The sequence below is a fragment of the Argentina anserina genome, chromosome 5, assembly GCF_933775445.1.
Source record: "Argentina anserina chromosome 5, drPotAnse1.1, whole genome shotgun sequence".
In the NCBI taxonomy this organism is placed as follows: Eukaryota; Viridiplantae; Streptophyta; class Magnoliopsida; order Rosales; family Rosaceae; genus Argentina; species Argentina anserina.
Window position 1 is genome coordinate 4,618,565 of NC_065876.1, and position 16,498 is coordinate 4,635,062.

Consider the following 16,498-nt stretch of genomic DNA (forward strand, 5'->3'; position numbering starts at 1 on the left):
TACCTTTCTCCCTGATTGCACATTTTTAATTGTAATTAAGATTAGTGTTAAGGCTCCCTAGTGTTAATTCTTGTGCACAAGTTTGTTGATCCATTTTACAATGTTTTCCTATATAAACATAAAAGTTTCTGGCTCATGCTATCTCTTACACAGATCAAAGTCATCAAACCAGAAGCGATAAGATTTGCCAGGGTTTCAGCATGCAGATACTATAAGTTTGTTGATTATAAGAGCATGCTTAAGTTTCAAGGCCAGCTACTTGATTGGTTTGCTATGGATTAATTGTTTTATGCTAATGAATCTGAGTTATTACTTATTAGAGATGCTAAGCTATTTGATATACATAAGTATATATATTAGGCTTTATTAAAGAAAAGAATCCACGTAGAAAGCATATGTATGATTGTATACCCTTATTCTTTTGCCGGAATACTGTTTGATTGATTTAAGGGCTTGTTATTAGCTTTTGCTCTCATAATTCTTCGACATTGTTGAGTGGTACAAAAACAAAAGGACCCTATAAACTATAGCAGAGGGATGTGGGGATACGCATGTATGTCTCGTGCTTTGGTTACTATAAAGTTATAATCTTGCTTCGACATTTTCAAAATTTCAGTTTGGGGTAGGTATCTTTTATCCTCTTTTCTAAAACCAAAATGTAACGAAAGCTCCAAAACTATCAGACGTGTTAGATCTTGATGCTGATATGTTGAAATCTGGGGAATGAAACATCAAACATCGATCGCGAGTTGTATATGTTCATGGTGTTATCGATATATTGGTGGATGAGTCCCGTGTTATCAATATATTAGTGCAAAAGATATACCGAAGAAATGATAATGTAAATATATGGAAGAGCTGCAAATATGGCTGCTAAGAAATAAGAATTAAGGAATCAGTGCTGTAATCCAACATAGAACTTTAATAATAGTATAAGATATAGTGTAGTTAGTAACATTAACCAAACTTGGGTGGCTTAATTGTTTACTAATGCCAGATTTTTTTTACTATTTATTTGATTAGTAGACTCTTGATTGTATTATAATGAGAGAGAGAGAGAGAGAGAGAGAGAGAGAGAGATTGATTTAGCAGTTTCTTTAATCCTGGTTCTAAAAGAACCGAAAACTCATTTCCAAAGGTACGTGTGCATGGAGGTTTGCCTAATTACATGGTGATTCTTTGTGGATGTACACAGTACTCCACAGTACACAAGGACCAAATAGCTTTTAGATTAAAAATAGATTAGAAAATTTAGGTAAATGAAAAACTGATACAGGTTGAAAAGCTGTTATCACAGATATAAAGAGATCATATTCCAATTCCTTTCACACATGAAATGGGTTTATGATCTTATGGATGTTATGAAGCATAGATTAATCCCTTTATACCAAGGCCTTTTCTTTTCTTTCTTTCTTTCTTTTCTGATTATGATTTGTGTTAATTGCATAGGATTTGCACCACATAAGGTGGAAAGCAAAGATGAATCCTTGATGTACATTTTGCTTCTGGGTGTGTATTTTCCAGAATACAAGGTGAAATCCCCAAAAGATAGCCACTGGAGAAAAAGAGAGAGAAAATAACGCACTCAGTACAACAACACTGAATGAAATGGATCTTTTAACCTTGTATATATACCTTCAAAATTCAAACGCCTATGATTGTATCAAAATACAGGGGTTCTGGAATTGTGATATGTAAGCATTGTGAGTAAATCGACGATAAAATACTGTACGATCAAAGTTCCGGAATTGTGATATGTATGCATTGTGAGTAAATCGACGATAAAATACTGTACGATGAAAATGACATACGTACTCGATTATATTTCAAGCAATTATTCAAAAGAAAAAAAAATGAAATTCCAATTCTCGTACTCTTATCAGAAGATTCTGTTATGTATAATTCAGTCCGGACGTATCCCTATAAACAGTCTCTCCAGCTTCACTGGGAACCACTGCTGTGGAGACGGGAGAACAGAGAGGCCTCATCACTTGCTTCGGTCGTAAGTATCCTACGGACACTCATTACATATAAAGAATTGTATTCCTCTCATCAAATTTTTGGCAAAGGAGAGAATCACTGCATGTCTGCATATATACTATAAGGAAATTTTTTGGTAATAGTACATGAACTTAACCCGGAAGATCAATGCATCAACTTCCAGAACTGCAATTTTGGTACATCAAATATGATATCCGACTTGATATATGCACATGGTAGAAAACCATAGCAAAGATGGAGCAATTTTCTCTTGGTTGTATTGATTGTATGTTTTGAACTTACAAGTGTGTGAATTTATATAGAGAGAAAAGAGAATTGTATCGACCCAAAATTTTCGAGCTTAAAAACTCAAAAATTTCAAAGTCATTAAACACCAAAACAATCTCAAATAAATCGAAATCATTTTAAATGCACAGCGGATCATTACTGAGTTCGCATTACAACTCAGACAACCAATTATTACAAACCAAATTTATAATTCAATGTTACATAAAATGGAAATGTAATAATTCTCACAATCTCACACAACTCATAATTAAATTCTCACAAGGTCTCACACACAAATCTGTAATAAAACCCTCACCACAAGCAGGAAGATGAACGACTTCGAGTCTCCGGAGCCGTCCTTCAATTTCCCACTAATCGACACCTGCAGTAGTATCCCCTACACCATCGAATTGGTGCACCGGGATTGTAAACACAAACCCGGTAAGCTTCACAGCTCGTATGTAATGACCCCAAAATTTCAAGCTTAATAACTCAAAATTTCAAAGTCGTTAAACACCAAACAATCTCGATGAAATCGAAATCATTTAAAATGCCACAGCGGATCATCTCTGAGTTCAAAATACAACTCAGTCAAACCGATTATTACAAACCAAATTATAATTCAACATTATAACAAATGGAAATGTATAATCCTCACAACAACCTCGCAAGATAGTCACACAAAATCCTCACACAAGCTGGAGATAAATAACTTCAAGTCCTCTGAACGGTCCGTCAATTCCCGCTAATCCACACCTGCGGAGTTATCCACTACACCATCGAATTGGTGCACCGGGATTGTAAACACAAACCCGGTAAGCTTTACAGCTCGTATGAGTAAAATGAAATATAACTCGCATATTAATATATATACGAAAATCCACAAATCAAACAAATATAAATGCACTCATGAGTCAATGGACAGCCCATCTGGTTGTCCCAAAGAAATATGAAAAGAAGCATTCATGAGAAATTAAGTAACCCTTCTGGTTACCCAAATGCATTTATAATACGGGTACCAAGAACGCTGGTACACATCTGTTACCCCTCTCGTAATACACCGCCAATATTGGGCAACCACCCGCTACCCAATATCCAAAAATATGAGTACTCATGAGCAGATAACCACCCGTTACCTCCCATGCAGGACTCTGGCAGACAGACTAGAGCTCTAACTGTATCGTAACTTTCGCCCGGCCAAAGGCTAGGTTCCGACTTGCCAAACACGTACAATAATCTCACATCATATTGTACCAAATCAAGTCCGAAGACAAATCAACATTTTAACAATCTCAATGTTAAAATCACGTACAATAATCTCACATCATATTGTACCAAAAATCAAGTCCGAAGACAAATCAACATTTTAACAATCTCCATGTTAAAATCACGTACAATAATCTCACATCATATTGTACAAATCAAAATCACATGCTCGATATATAAGTCTCGTCATCAAAATGACATAAATCACGATAAAATCATAACAGTATATTATATAGCAAACTATATATATATGTACATATTTACCATTTATACAATATATATATAATCCATTATATCATATACATGTCATATTTCATAAACACGTCCGAAGACAAAAACTCGTCCGAAGACAAAAACTCGTCCGAAGACAAAACTCTTCCGAAGACAAAACTCGTCCGAAGACAAAACTCATTCGAAAACAAAACTCGTCCGAAGACAAAATGTTTTAACAAACACCATGTTAAAACCACGTACAATAATCACACCTCATATTGTACAAATTAAATCACATGCTCAATATTTAATTCTCGTCATCGAAATGACCAATTCCAATGAATTTATAACAGTATATAATATAGCAAACTATATATATATATGTACTTATTACCATATATACAATATATATGTAATCCACTATATCGTATACATGTCGTAATTCAATATTAAAAACTCTTTTAAAATCTTGAATCTCCGCAAGGGTAGATTAGTAAATATGTGAGATTTTACTCACCTTCTTTCCTGCGTGCAACTTCCACGACCCTGAAAGTAATTTCCTCACTTGTTTCGTCAGTCACCTAATAGAACGATAAATGCTTAGAAAATGATACTTTAAAATATCAGGTGACGAGTTCAGCACAGCTAAATGTTGTTCATAAAACATTGTTCACGGAACACTGTTCATGTTTACTAAGCACTGTTTTTACTAAACTACTGTTCACAGTTACTGTTTTTTGTCAAAACATTGTTCACAGTTACTGTTTTACCATTCACTGTTAACATTCACTGTTACAGATCACTATTCACTGTTACTGTTACCGAATACTATTCATGCGGCGTTACTGTTCACCGACCGCCACCAATCATCACCAAATTTCACCACCACAACCTAAACAACATTTCCAACAACTTCCTAGTTGACACCAAGGTCTAAATCTGAGCCTAAACAGTCCAAACAACGAAGAACAAATTCGGCACTATTCACAAAACCTAGAAAATTGAAATTTTGATTCGGGTACTTACACTTCGATTTGGCTCGATTCCTTTTGTGGGAATGTTGATGGGACTGAGACAAGCAAAACCCCCAAAGAATCTCGAACCATGGTGGCCGGAGGAGGCGGCGCCGCCATAGCAGTAACTTCCGGCGGTTGCTACGCCGTGTGTGATTGTCGCCGGAGTGCAAGGCGTAGCCCAAAAGATGGAGATCGTCGAGCCCGTCAGTTTGATAGGTGGCACGACACGAGGCGACGTCGAATGGTGGAGAAATCGGCCTGAGAAGGTTTTTGGGTCGGGTGAACAGTACCCGAGCTCGGTGAACAGCACCCGAGCTGATTTTTAGTAAAAATCTGATTTTCTGATTTTTCCTTCCTTTTATACTATTTCCAAAATCGGAAACGAACTTCCGACGTTAATAACTTTCGCGTCCGACGTCCGATTCGAACGCATGATGTGTCCACGAATTCGTATCGATGTGCTCTACGACTTTCGTGAAGGAAGTTTTCGCAACCGAGCGACGGAATAAAAGTCGATCTATACGTTGCGGTAACGTTACGTTTTCTAATTAAACGATCCGAGAACGTTTCCGTTTTCGTTTCGAAATGTCGCAAACCTCCAATTGTCGCCTTGAATTAGTTTCACAAGTTTAACACTTTAAAAATACTCGACATTTAGTTTCTAAAAATTCGGGTTATTACATCGTATGAGTAAAATAAAACAAAATATATCTTGCATATCAACGTAACCATCAAAGTACGACTCAACAAATATAAATGCACTCATGAGAAATTGGGCAACCCTTCTGTTACCCAGATACATCTATAATACGGGTACTAATGAGCGCTGGTACACCTCTGTTACCCCTCACGTAGTACACCGCCGACGTTGAGCAACCTCCTCGCTACCCAACTCCCGACATAGGGTAACCTCCTCGCTACCCAATGTCTGACATCGGGCAACCTCCACGCTACCCAATGTCTGACATCGGGCAACCTCCTCGCTACCCGATGTCCGGCAGACAGACTAGAGCTCTAACTGTATCGAAACTTTCGCCCGACCAAATGCTAGGTTCCAACATGCCACACACGTCCGAAGACTGGTCCGAAGATAAACAAGTACAAAAATCTACTCATTGTTGTACAAATTGCATCACACGCTCGATATATAATTCTCATCACCACTGTGATCATAACTCACAAACGAAATCCTAACAGTAAATAATATAACAAACTATATATACATGTACCTATTTACCATTTATACATTATATATATAATCCACTTTATTATATACGTGTTATATTTCTTAAACACGTCCGAAGACAAAACGATTTAAGAATGCTCAACGTTAAAACCACGTACAATAATCTACTCATTATTGTACAAACTAAAATCACATGCTCAATGTTTAATTCTCATCACCGAAATGACAAATTCAAATGAATTCATAACAGTATATAATATAGCAAACTATATATATATGTACTTATTACCATTTATACAATATATATGTAATCCACTATATTGTATACACGTCGTAATTCAATATTAAAACTCTTGCAAATTCTTGAATCACCGCAAGGGTAGATTCATAAATAAGTGAGATTTTACTCACGTTATCGACTCGAGCGTAATTCCACAATTTCCGAAGATAATTCATTTCCTTGATTTATCGATCACCTTGAAAAGATAAGAAAAGAATTTAGAAACGTTTCGTAAACCTTTAAATGCCGTAACAGTAATAATATGTTACTGTTCAACAATTTCTGGTTTTATGAATTACTGTTCACTGAGTACTATTCACTGTGTAATGTTCACTATTCATGTATTACTGTACAAATACTCATCCAGTACGTATTATGTACGTGTATATACTGTTTATATATTTCTGTACTTATAAATACTATTCAAATATACATTATGTCTCAGTAAATATTAATTACTGATTTACCATTCTGAAATTACTTTTTACATTTACTGAAAGTAATTTATATTTACATTTACCGTACGTAAATAAATTTTACAATTAATGTACGTAAATCACATTTTTACATTCACCGTCAGTAAAAATAAATTACAAATTTACCCTTCGAGAACACTGTTCACGCGCCGCCGCACGTGGCGGCGCGTGGGATGCACGCGCCACCTCCGGCAGGCCGCGCGTGGGGCACACGCGCCGACGCTAACCACAACGCATGTCACGACACCGCCGTCCCCAAAACCTCTGTTTTCCTTCCCTCTTCCTTCCCACGGCCTCACGCCGTGCCTAGCCACCTCCACACGCCCACACGCGCCGCCTAAGGCGGCGGCATCTCCCCCAAAATCCTCCTCCTCCGATCTCCTCCAACACGAATCAACAACCACAAAAATCACACCCAAACATCACAACCACCTAATTAAGCTAACCCTCACCTCAATTCGACGATGGAGAGCTCACCTTGAGCACGGTGGTGGCGAGGAGGATCGGCGATGCGACTTGCAGAGACTATGGCGACGTCGGGGGTCCTCACGGAGGCGAAGCACGAGCTGGCAGGCTGGAGGGTGGCTGCATAGGTCCTTGCGACGTCGAAGGACTGGGCGGTGCACGTCACGGCGGCCTAGGGAGGCAGATCGCACGGAGGCGATTTTCTGAGGTGAGGGAGAGAGTTTTCGGGGGAAAGAAGAGAGGGAGGCGGAGAGAGTGAGGAGAGAGAGAGAGTTTCCAATTTTGGAAACCCTAACTGCTAAAAATCTCTTTATATACTAGTTTCCAAAATCGGAAACTAACTTCCGACGTTAATAACTTCTACGTCCGACATCCGATTAGAACGCGTCACATACTCACGAACTTGTATCGACGAGCTCTACAACTTTCGTGAAGAAAGTTTTCACAACCGAGCGACGGAATAAAAGTCGACATATAATTGCGGAAACGTAACGTTTTTTTAATTAAACGTTCCGTGAACGTTTCCGTTTAACGTTTCATAACGTCGCAACCAATCACATTCATTCTAAATAAAATTCGCAATTTATAAAATTCAAATCCACTAAATATTGTTTGAAATTTAGGGTTATTACAAGAATTGTGGCTGCCTAGTATACACTGAAACTGATATAAAACAGTGGTCAAAAAGAAATCATGATGCAACATGGAATGCTACAAGAAACCTAATCTCATATCCATAAATCTAGCAACAGAGGATTATACACAATCTCACTGTCACCAAATCACCTCAATAGATTTAGTACCATACTTATCACCATGCTTCAATACTCCCCCTCAAGCTGGATCTAGGAGATTATGAGATCCAAGCTTGCCAAGAATAAGTTGAAACTGAGCAGAAGGAAGAGATTTGGTGGGATTTGGTGAAAATATCAGCAAGTTGGTCTGCACTGCGAGTATACTTGGTTACAATGATTTGAGCTTGCACTTGGTTTCTCACATAATAGCAATCGACCTCAATGTGTTTAGTACGCTCATGCAACACAGGATTAGAGGCAATATGCATAGCAGTTTGATTGTCACGGTGTAAAGAAATAGGTACCTGACTATGAAATCCTAGATTAGCTAGGAGACTTTTAAGCCAAATTAATTTGCAGGTTGCAGATGCCATAGCCCTGTACTCGGCCTCTGCACCGGATCTTGCCGCAACACTTTGCTTCTTGCTTCTCCATGTCACCAAATTACCACCAACCAAGGTACAGAAACCAATCATACTTTTTTGATCAAGAGAGTTCCTTGCCCAATCCGCATCAGTAAATCCAACAATATCAGTGTGACCATTGCTGCGAAAAACAAGACCTCTACCAATTGAACCATTTAAGTACCTCAAAATTCGTTTGACAACACTCAAATGGAATGAGGTATGAGCATGCATAAATTGGCTAACAACACTGACTGCATATGATATGTCAGGTCTAGTAATTGTTAGATAAATCAGTTTACCTACCAACCTTTGATAATAATTTTGATTTGAGAGAAGTTCACCATCAATATCAATCTAAAATTTTCTGCCAAGAGGAGTGCGTGCAGGCTTGCAATCAAGAACTCTAGTCTTTGCAAGAAGGTCTAATATGTATTTTCTTTGATTGAGAAATAAACCATTATGTGGAGCAGCAATTTCAATCCCAAGAAAATATTTTAGTTGTCCAAGATCCTTCATTGCAAATCTAGCTTGAAGAGATTTTTTTAGTGCCATAATCTCATCAGTATGATCACCAGTAATAATCAAATCATCCACATAGATTAAAACTACAAGTTTTCCATGATTACCATTTCTCACAAATAGTAATGAATCAGCATTGCTCCTGCAAAAACCAACTTCTTCAAGAACTGAGCTCAACTTGGCATTCCAGGCTCTAGGAGATTGTTTCAGGCCATAAATGGCCTTGTGCAGTCTGCAAACAAGATCACGATCTGCAGCTTGAGGATGAACTGGTGGAAGTTTCATATACACTTCTTCTTGTAATTCACCTTGCAAGAAGGCATTCTTTACATCCATCTGATGTAAAGACCATTTTTATTCACTGCAACAGAAAGCAACACTCTTACAGTGTTCATCTTGTCATTGGAGCAAATGTTTCTTTGTAATCAACTCCATAAGTCTGTGTAAAGCCTCTGGCTACAAGTGTAGCCTTGTGTCTCTCAAGAGTACCATCAACATGAAGCTTGTTTTTGAATATTCATCTACTTTCAACAACCTTTTTTCCTTTAGGTAACTTGACAATGCTCCAAGTTTTGTTATCCTCAAGAGCACGCAGCTCAGCTTCCATGGCTTGCCTCCAATTTTCATACAAATTTGCATCTTCAAAGGTCTGAGGCTCATGCAGACCATCAATAGTGCTAAGATATGCTTTATAACTAGAAGACAACTTTTCATAGCTTACAAAATCTTGAATTGGATACCTGGATGTGTAAGCAACATAGTCTTTGTGTCTTGCAAGAGGATGCCTAGCTCGAGCAGGATTCCTTCTTGGTTGAACTGGATGTGTGGGCTGAGTAGGTTCATCATGACTAATAATTACTTCCTGACTCACTTGCACTTCTGGTTCATGAAATTCAGCATATATAGGATCAGCAGTATTAGAAATAGTTTCAACAATTTCATGATCACTGGAATATGTGCCTCTTGATGTAGGTTCTGCATAATCCACACTTTCAATGCTTACAAATGGCTGAGGAAATAAATCATCATAAAACTCCCCCTGTCCACTAGCACCAAGCTTTTCACATAAATAATTTGATGATTAATCAAACTTAACATCTCTAGAAACTATCATTTTCTTGGAAGTAGGGTTGTAGCATCAATACCCTTTTTGAGTGCTAGAGTATCCCGGAAATAAACATTTAACAGCTCAATGATCAAGCTTGTCTCTCTGTTTGGACTGAATGTGGACATAACACACACAACCAAAAATTTTCAAATGTGACAGATCAATTTTTCTGCCTTTCAGAACTTCCAAGGGTGATTTAGAATTCAAAACTCTATTTGGAAGTCGATTTATGAGATATGCATCTGTTAGAACAGCTTGAGACCAATATCTTTTTGGAACATTGGCATGAAACATCAAGGCTCTGATTTGTTCTAGCAGATCTCTATTCTTTCTCTCAGCAATTCCATTTTGCTGAGGTGTACCAACACAACTTGTCTGATGAACTATACCATTTAAGTTCATAAAATGAGACATTTTATTGGACATGTATTCTGAGCCATTATCATATCTGAGGATTTTAATTTTTGATGAGAACTGAGTGTGAACAAATTCATTGAAATTCTTAAAGACATTAAAAACTCCACTCTTGTGTTTCAAGAGATAAACCCATGTAATCCTTGTAAAATCATCAACAAAGGTTACAAAATACTTAAATCCATCAAATGAGGCTAAGACAAGTCCCCAAATATCATAGTGGATGATTTCAAACGGATTACAAGCCCTGGAAATAAAAGAATTAAAAGGTAATCTAGAAAACTTAGACAGATTGCAGACTTCACAATGCTTTATTTCTTGATTGGAGTTGGGAAACAAAATAGACATAAATTTTTCAAAAGGATGGGCTAAACGTTGATGCCAAAGGAGGTGGTCTGCAACACTGCATGAACTAGCTTGAAATGCAAAAAACTTCTTAGACACATAGTACAACCCATTTAGATAAAACCCTTCACCAATCTTCTTCTTGGTGATGATATCCTGAAAGACAACATTGTAGGGTGAAAAAGTGACTAAGCAGTGCAAGGTTCTTATGATTTTTCCCACAAACATCAATTGAAAATGGAAAGGATGAGACATAAAGGGCATCTGAACTGATATGGTTAGAGAAAAATGAATTTTACCCTTCCACAAAACTGCTGCACCTTTTCCATTAGCTGTAGGATTGGTGGTGAAGTCAAATGGGCAGTCAGATGGAGGAGATGAAGTTTCAGTAGCAGCAAGATTTTCTTTGTGAGGACTATTCCATCCTTTCTGATTTTTCTTGCTTTCTCTTTCTTTTATGAACTTGACATTTAGTTCTGGATGCAAGATCCAACAAATGTCTCTAACATGGTTAGTGGCATAGTGTGTGCATTTTAAATTTGCACGCTTACCTTTGTAAGGCCTCATTTCAGAAGTTTTATGAATAGCTGCATAAGCTCTCGAGTGTGCAGTATTGGAGTAGACATCTGAACTCATCACCTTCCTTCAAAGCTCTTCTCTTTGCAGAGTAGCACACACATTTAATGAAGGTAAATCAGCATTCATGAGAATGTGACTTCTCAGATCTTCAAAGTCTGAATTGAGATTGACCAAGAGTTGAAAAAATTTGTCCTTTTCAGCCCTTTTAGCCAAAGTGACAAAATCGGTGGTATGTGGACGATATAGTTCTAGTTCATTCCACATAGCAGTGAGGCTGCCAAGGTACTGCACAAAAGAAACATCTTCTTGCTGCAAGTTGGAAATGTCCTTCTTGAGTTGAAAAACTCTTACTGAATTGTTTTGATGGTCATACAACTCCTTGACATTATCCCATATATCCTTGGCCGATCCATAATAATTGAAAAATCTGAGCCAGCCTTGGCTCCATAGAGTTCAGCAACCATGACTGCACCTGCTGGTCCTTGCTCACCCATGTATCAAAACCATTTGTACCAACTTCTGGCATTGGCATATTGCCATTAACAAAGCCAAGCCTAGATCTGCCACCAATAGCTAAAGTGACAGCTCTAGACTAATTAAGATAGTTATGCTCAGACAAAAGAATTGAGCATAACCTAAGGTTGTGATTTGAATATGCATCTAAAACACTAATTATATTGGAGTTAGTGTTTCCAGAGGATGCAAAAGGATTCTCATCAACAAAAGAGCTACTTCCAAACATTTTAAAAACTGAGAAAAAAAATGAACAATCACACAAGAGAGCAAAATTAGAGGAAAGATAAGCAGAAGCAGGATACTAAAGTTCCTGATCTGATACCATGTAGAAAATTATAGCAAAGATGGAGCAATTTTCTCTTGATTGTATTGATTGTATGTTTTGAACTTATAAGTGTGGGAATTTATATAAAGAGAAAAGAGAATTGTGGCTGCGTAATATACACTGAAACTGATATAAAACAGTGGATAAAGAGAAACCACGTGCAACATGTAATGCTGCAAGCAACCTAATCTCATATCCATAAATCTAACAACAGAACGTCTCTAACATCGTTAGTTTGCCCTGAAAAGTATTCCCCCCCCCCCCCCCCACAAAATTACACCTGTTTATCCTCTTCTGCCCCAATAGAAGCCCAACCACACCGATCTAATACATCGTCTTATATTTATATATATATATATATATATATAATATTTTTTGTGAAATTGTATATGGCCTCTGACAACCCCCGCCGCTAGGAGCCAGAAGTATGGGTTCTAACCTGGCGGAGGAACTCGAGCTCGGCACATATGTGATTTCACTCCTGAATTTATCTTTCAACGGATCTGTTTGATCCATAAACTTGGTGTCCGATGGTTGTGGTGGATTGTGGAGTTCAGACCAGTTTAGTGTGTTTTATTATTTTGGTGGATTGTCCCTGAGGTTTATAGGGTAATAAATATGGGAAGGTTTCGTTGTCATCAATATTTGGTTCATGGGAGAGAGAAAGGCCACGGAGAAAGAAGAGAGAAGGATTGTGGGTGGCCTGGGTGCTTCCCTCACCAAATATTGAAAAGACTTAATTACCTTTTTAATTTCCTTATTTAACGACGTTAATCACTGTACCAAAATAAATGTTTTAAGACATGGTGCACTAAAATTAATAGTGATCCATTGTTCATGTATACATACTATAATTCTATTGAGATGATATCATCTGTATTTTTGCATATAATCTGGAAGAACTTTGGGATACATTTATTCAAACGATCAAGTATAATTAGTTGGGGAGGTTGTGTGACCTTTATCAAACCCTGTCATTGTTTTGATATTAGATCAAGGCAATTAGGCAGAATAGGTAGTAGATTATCAAGGCAATTAGGCAATGAATTATCATCAGTGAAGTAGGCATCCCAAACTAATAAAAGAGTTCCAACACACACTTGATTACTGATAGATATAGCTCATCTTACAGTAATATGAAGTGGTCACAAAGGCCTCGGAAGTCTTGGAAATTAAATCATACATGATTGACTTTAACCCGTAGAAAGAAGTCAAAGCAAAGACCGAAAGTAGAACACGAGAGCAGAGACCGAAGAAGTGGATGTCCTCCTCTGCTTTCTTTAATAAGCTTCCTGCTCTCCCTTGCACAAATAGCCACAATTTTTTTTCAATAAAACAGTTTAAAGCAACAACACAATAGTAAACATCAATCTCAAAAGACGCAGACACCCCCCCCCCCCCCCCCCCCCCCCCCCCCCAAAACAGATATATCCTAATTTCTTCTCTTTGTAATCTGCAATATGTCTTCCAATATTTCCAGGATAACTGATCTAATTATCTAAACCACAAGAATAAAGACTGTAAATCCAATCAAACATGAGGACCGGAATTGCAATTGATACTGATAAGATGTGTTATCAAATTGGTAGTATCAGGCGAGTGAAGTGGAACTCACATTCTTGGGGGTCATGAACTGCACAAACTTGTTCTTGCCTTTGCCAGTTGGTGACTTGCTGGATGAATCATGATGGTCCTTGCCTTGATACCTGAGGATTTGCTCCCTCACATATCTCTCATACAAGAAAGCTGCTCCTTTGAATTGTGGTAGAACCAACCATGCCACGAACACAAGCTTCACCTCATACCAAATTGGTAACCTACAATCCCACCACCAACAAAATCAAACCACCAAACCAATTAAAGTTTAGAACTTTATGATGTATCTTGAATTTTTTCTTACCATTCTAAGGCGGGTTGGATAACCATCTCCAGGAGAGTGAGAAAAGAGTAAATAATCCAATAAGCAAGCCACTGCTCATCATCTAGTTTTGATGTGCTCTCTATGGCCATCACCGATGCATATCTATAATCAAATTCCCAAAACAAACAAAATCACAAGTTCATTTCCCAACTTAATTTTCAATAAGTCAATTAAAAGATGAAAGCCTTAGAAGACAAAATAAGAAGAGAAATAAACTTGTCTCAAGATTGATGAAGTGGGATTGCTTACAAGGGGTAGAGCAGCTGCAACACAGGCCTGTAAGAATTGAAAACAAATCGAGGAATTAGAAGATAAACCCAGAAAGAAACCAAAAATTACACAGCTAAGACAATCAAAAGGTGGGTTTTAACACAACGACATACCCAGCAAGAGAGTGAAGTTGAGTAAGGAAAGTCCAGCCTTTTCCCATTGTTCTTTGCGTGTATTCTATGTGGGTTCAAACTTGAAGCAAGTAAAACACCAAGCAACTAACAGAAGCCAACACTCGAAGAGAGACTGAGATTGGTTGTAGAAAGTAGAAACCGTTGTGGAAGGGTGATGGGAGCAAGGTTTAAGCCGCCGATTTATACATACAGAGAGGAAGGGACACGTGGCGAGAGATGAGCAGGGGTATAGGATCCTGGCAAGGACGTGTCGAGGTGGACTTAGGACCGGCCCACTATTCACGTGCCTTCTTAGAGGGCCTTGGGCTTCGCCATTTCAAAAAATGACGCAAATGGCTTTGTGCTTTGCTCTGGACACAAGCCACGTGGTCATGTGTGATGTCAGAGGTCGGTGACACGTGCCGGACGATGAGGGTTCCAGTCCCGCTAGGACAGATGGGGACACATTTTTCTTTGTATGAGGTCGGCAGGGGATGGATTATTCTTAGTGTGTAATGATTAATCTTAAGATTCATAGTTAGGGATTCTTAATGCTTCATTAAGTTTTGAGATCCTATCATGGGCTGCATCTTTAAGCCTCACTAATTCCTTTGATATCTCATACAACATTATTTTCGACCGGAGAGAAATGAGAATCAAGAAATGACTTCTAATGAGACATTTGAAGAGTGTATGTTTTAAATGAACGGTTGAATTAGTGTTTCATGCACAAATATTTAATTTCAAGCATCCGACAATCCCTTGAATCTAACCCCTTGTTGTTTAAGATTGTGACGTAATTCTAACGTCGTTGTTTTTGTTGTTCAGTACTTTTCTATGTAGCTGCCGTATAAGACTAAGTGACTAACGTCATCATAATAAGAAGATTACCAATTACTCAATTATTGGGTTTATGAACTCAAACACCGATATGGACACTGAAAACCCTAATCAAAACTCCAGCCTGGCGAATTCCAATGCAACCTTAATTTACTTCGGAAGCCATGGTCCAGTTTGGTACAACATCATTTATATATATAAAAAATCAGTTTTTAGTTCAATTTTTAAAATTTATAGTGTTTGGTAGTTTCAAAAAATAAGTTTTTTTATAGAATTTATAGGTTACTCACAACAACTTTTAGAAGCAACCTAGAAGCTGTTTTTACTCAAAACTCAATAAATGTTAATATTTTTTTTATAAATTCTCAGATAACACTCTTATTTATAATCATTCTCAATATTTTAAAATAAAATCATTGTTTAAGGAGAAATGAAACGAGAATAATAACGACGTAATTGAATAGAACGTAACACTTTATTAATTGATAATGAGTCTATATATAGGCATTACATAACGACAATCTCGTATGATTCAGAGTTCTAATCTATTACAGAGATGCGAATTTATCTCTAATAGGAAACCTAATAAGGATAAGATGCACACAATGGTAGAATAGTAATTCTCCCGGAACACTCCCTCTTGTGTCGCATGCTTAGGTTGCATGGTACACACATCGTTGCCTCGGTAAAAACTTTGTCAAGCAAAATAAAAACCTCTTGGGTAAAAACAAAAGCTTGATCGAAGGAAAAAAGAGCACAACGCACCGTCTATATTTGATAGCATCATGTGAGGTAGACTCCTCCTGAAGTCTACGAAACAACTCCCCCTGATTAGGGTCATAATCATGGATTACAAAGAACAACGTATACAACGTTCATTACATGTTTATCAAACGTAGTCTTGGGATAATGATTAATCATTAATCTAGCCACACATCCTTAGATCATACATGATATACTTAGAAAACTTAGATCTTAGGAAACAAGATTGTATAACAACTTAAAGCAAGAGTTTGCAATGAAAATCAGATTCTCGGGTAGAATAACTTTCACTCACTTAAATGGCCATAACTTCTTCGTCACAATAGGTATCAGCGAACCGTAAAATGTTCTGGAAAATAGACACTCGTGGCTTTCCAATGACATAAATTTCACAACCTAATTCGATCGGAGCAGT

At 37.6% G+C, this 16,498-nt stretch overlaps 1 protein-coding gene and 1 long non-coding RNA gene across 4 annotated transcripts; both read right to left on the reverse strand.

The window, feature by feature from the left end:
• Positions 1–2,857: 2,857 nt before the first annotated feature.
• LOC126795940 (uncharacterized) lies at positions 2,858–4,846 on the reverse strand. Of its 2 annotated transcripts, none has more exons than XR_007672272.1 (2): positions 4,774–4,846; positions 2,858–3,039 (listed from the first exon to the last, which is right to left on the reverse strand). It is a non-coding gene; the product is annotated as an uncharacterized LOC126795940 (long non-coding RNA). The 2 variants fall into 2 exon arrangements; XR_007672273.1 differs by lacking the exon at positions 4,774–4,846 and adding an exon at positions 4,265–4,323.
• An 8,378-nt stretch (positions 4,847–13,224) lies between these two features.
• On the reverse strand, positions 13,225–14,634 carry LOC126794866 (HVA22-like protein e). Of its 2 annotated transcripts, none has more exons than XM_050521659.1 (5): positions 14,482–14,634; positions 14,348–14,374; positions 14,078–14,200; positions 13,793–13,994; positions 13,225–13,469 (listed from the first exon to the last, which is right to left on the reverse strand). In XM_050521659.1, the coding sequence occupies exons 1-5, from the start codon at positions 14,526–14,528 to the stop codon at positions 13,458–13,460; spliced, it is 411 nt and encodes a 136-aa protein (XP_050377616.1). In that variant the 5' UTR covers positions 14,529–14,634; the 3' UTR covers positions 13,225–13,457. The 2 variants fall into 2 exon arrangements, with proteins under 2 accessions (XP_050377616.1, XP_050377615.1); XM_050521658.1 differs by having other exon boundaries at positions 13,225–13,478; positions 14,482–14,632.
• Positions 14,635–16,498: the final 1,864 nt, after the last annotated feature.

Bases quoted from the DNA above. Each gene is read 5' to 3' on its own strand.
- LOC126794866 (XM_050521658.1), bottom strand. From the start codon at position 14,528: ATGGGAAAAGGCTGGACTTTCCTTACTCAACTTCACTCTCTTGCTGG. The intron at 14,201-14,347 runs GTAAGCAATCCC...ATTTGATTATAG, and splicing joins TTGCAGCTGCTCTACCCCTT to ATATGCATCGGTGATGGCCA. The intron at 13,995-14,077 runs GTAAGAAAAAAT...GTGGGATTGTAG, and splicing joins ATCCAACCCGCCTTAGAATG to GTTACCAATTTGGTATGAGG.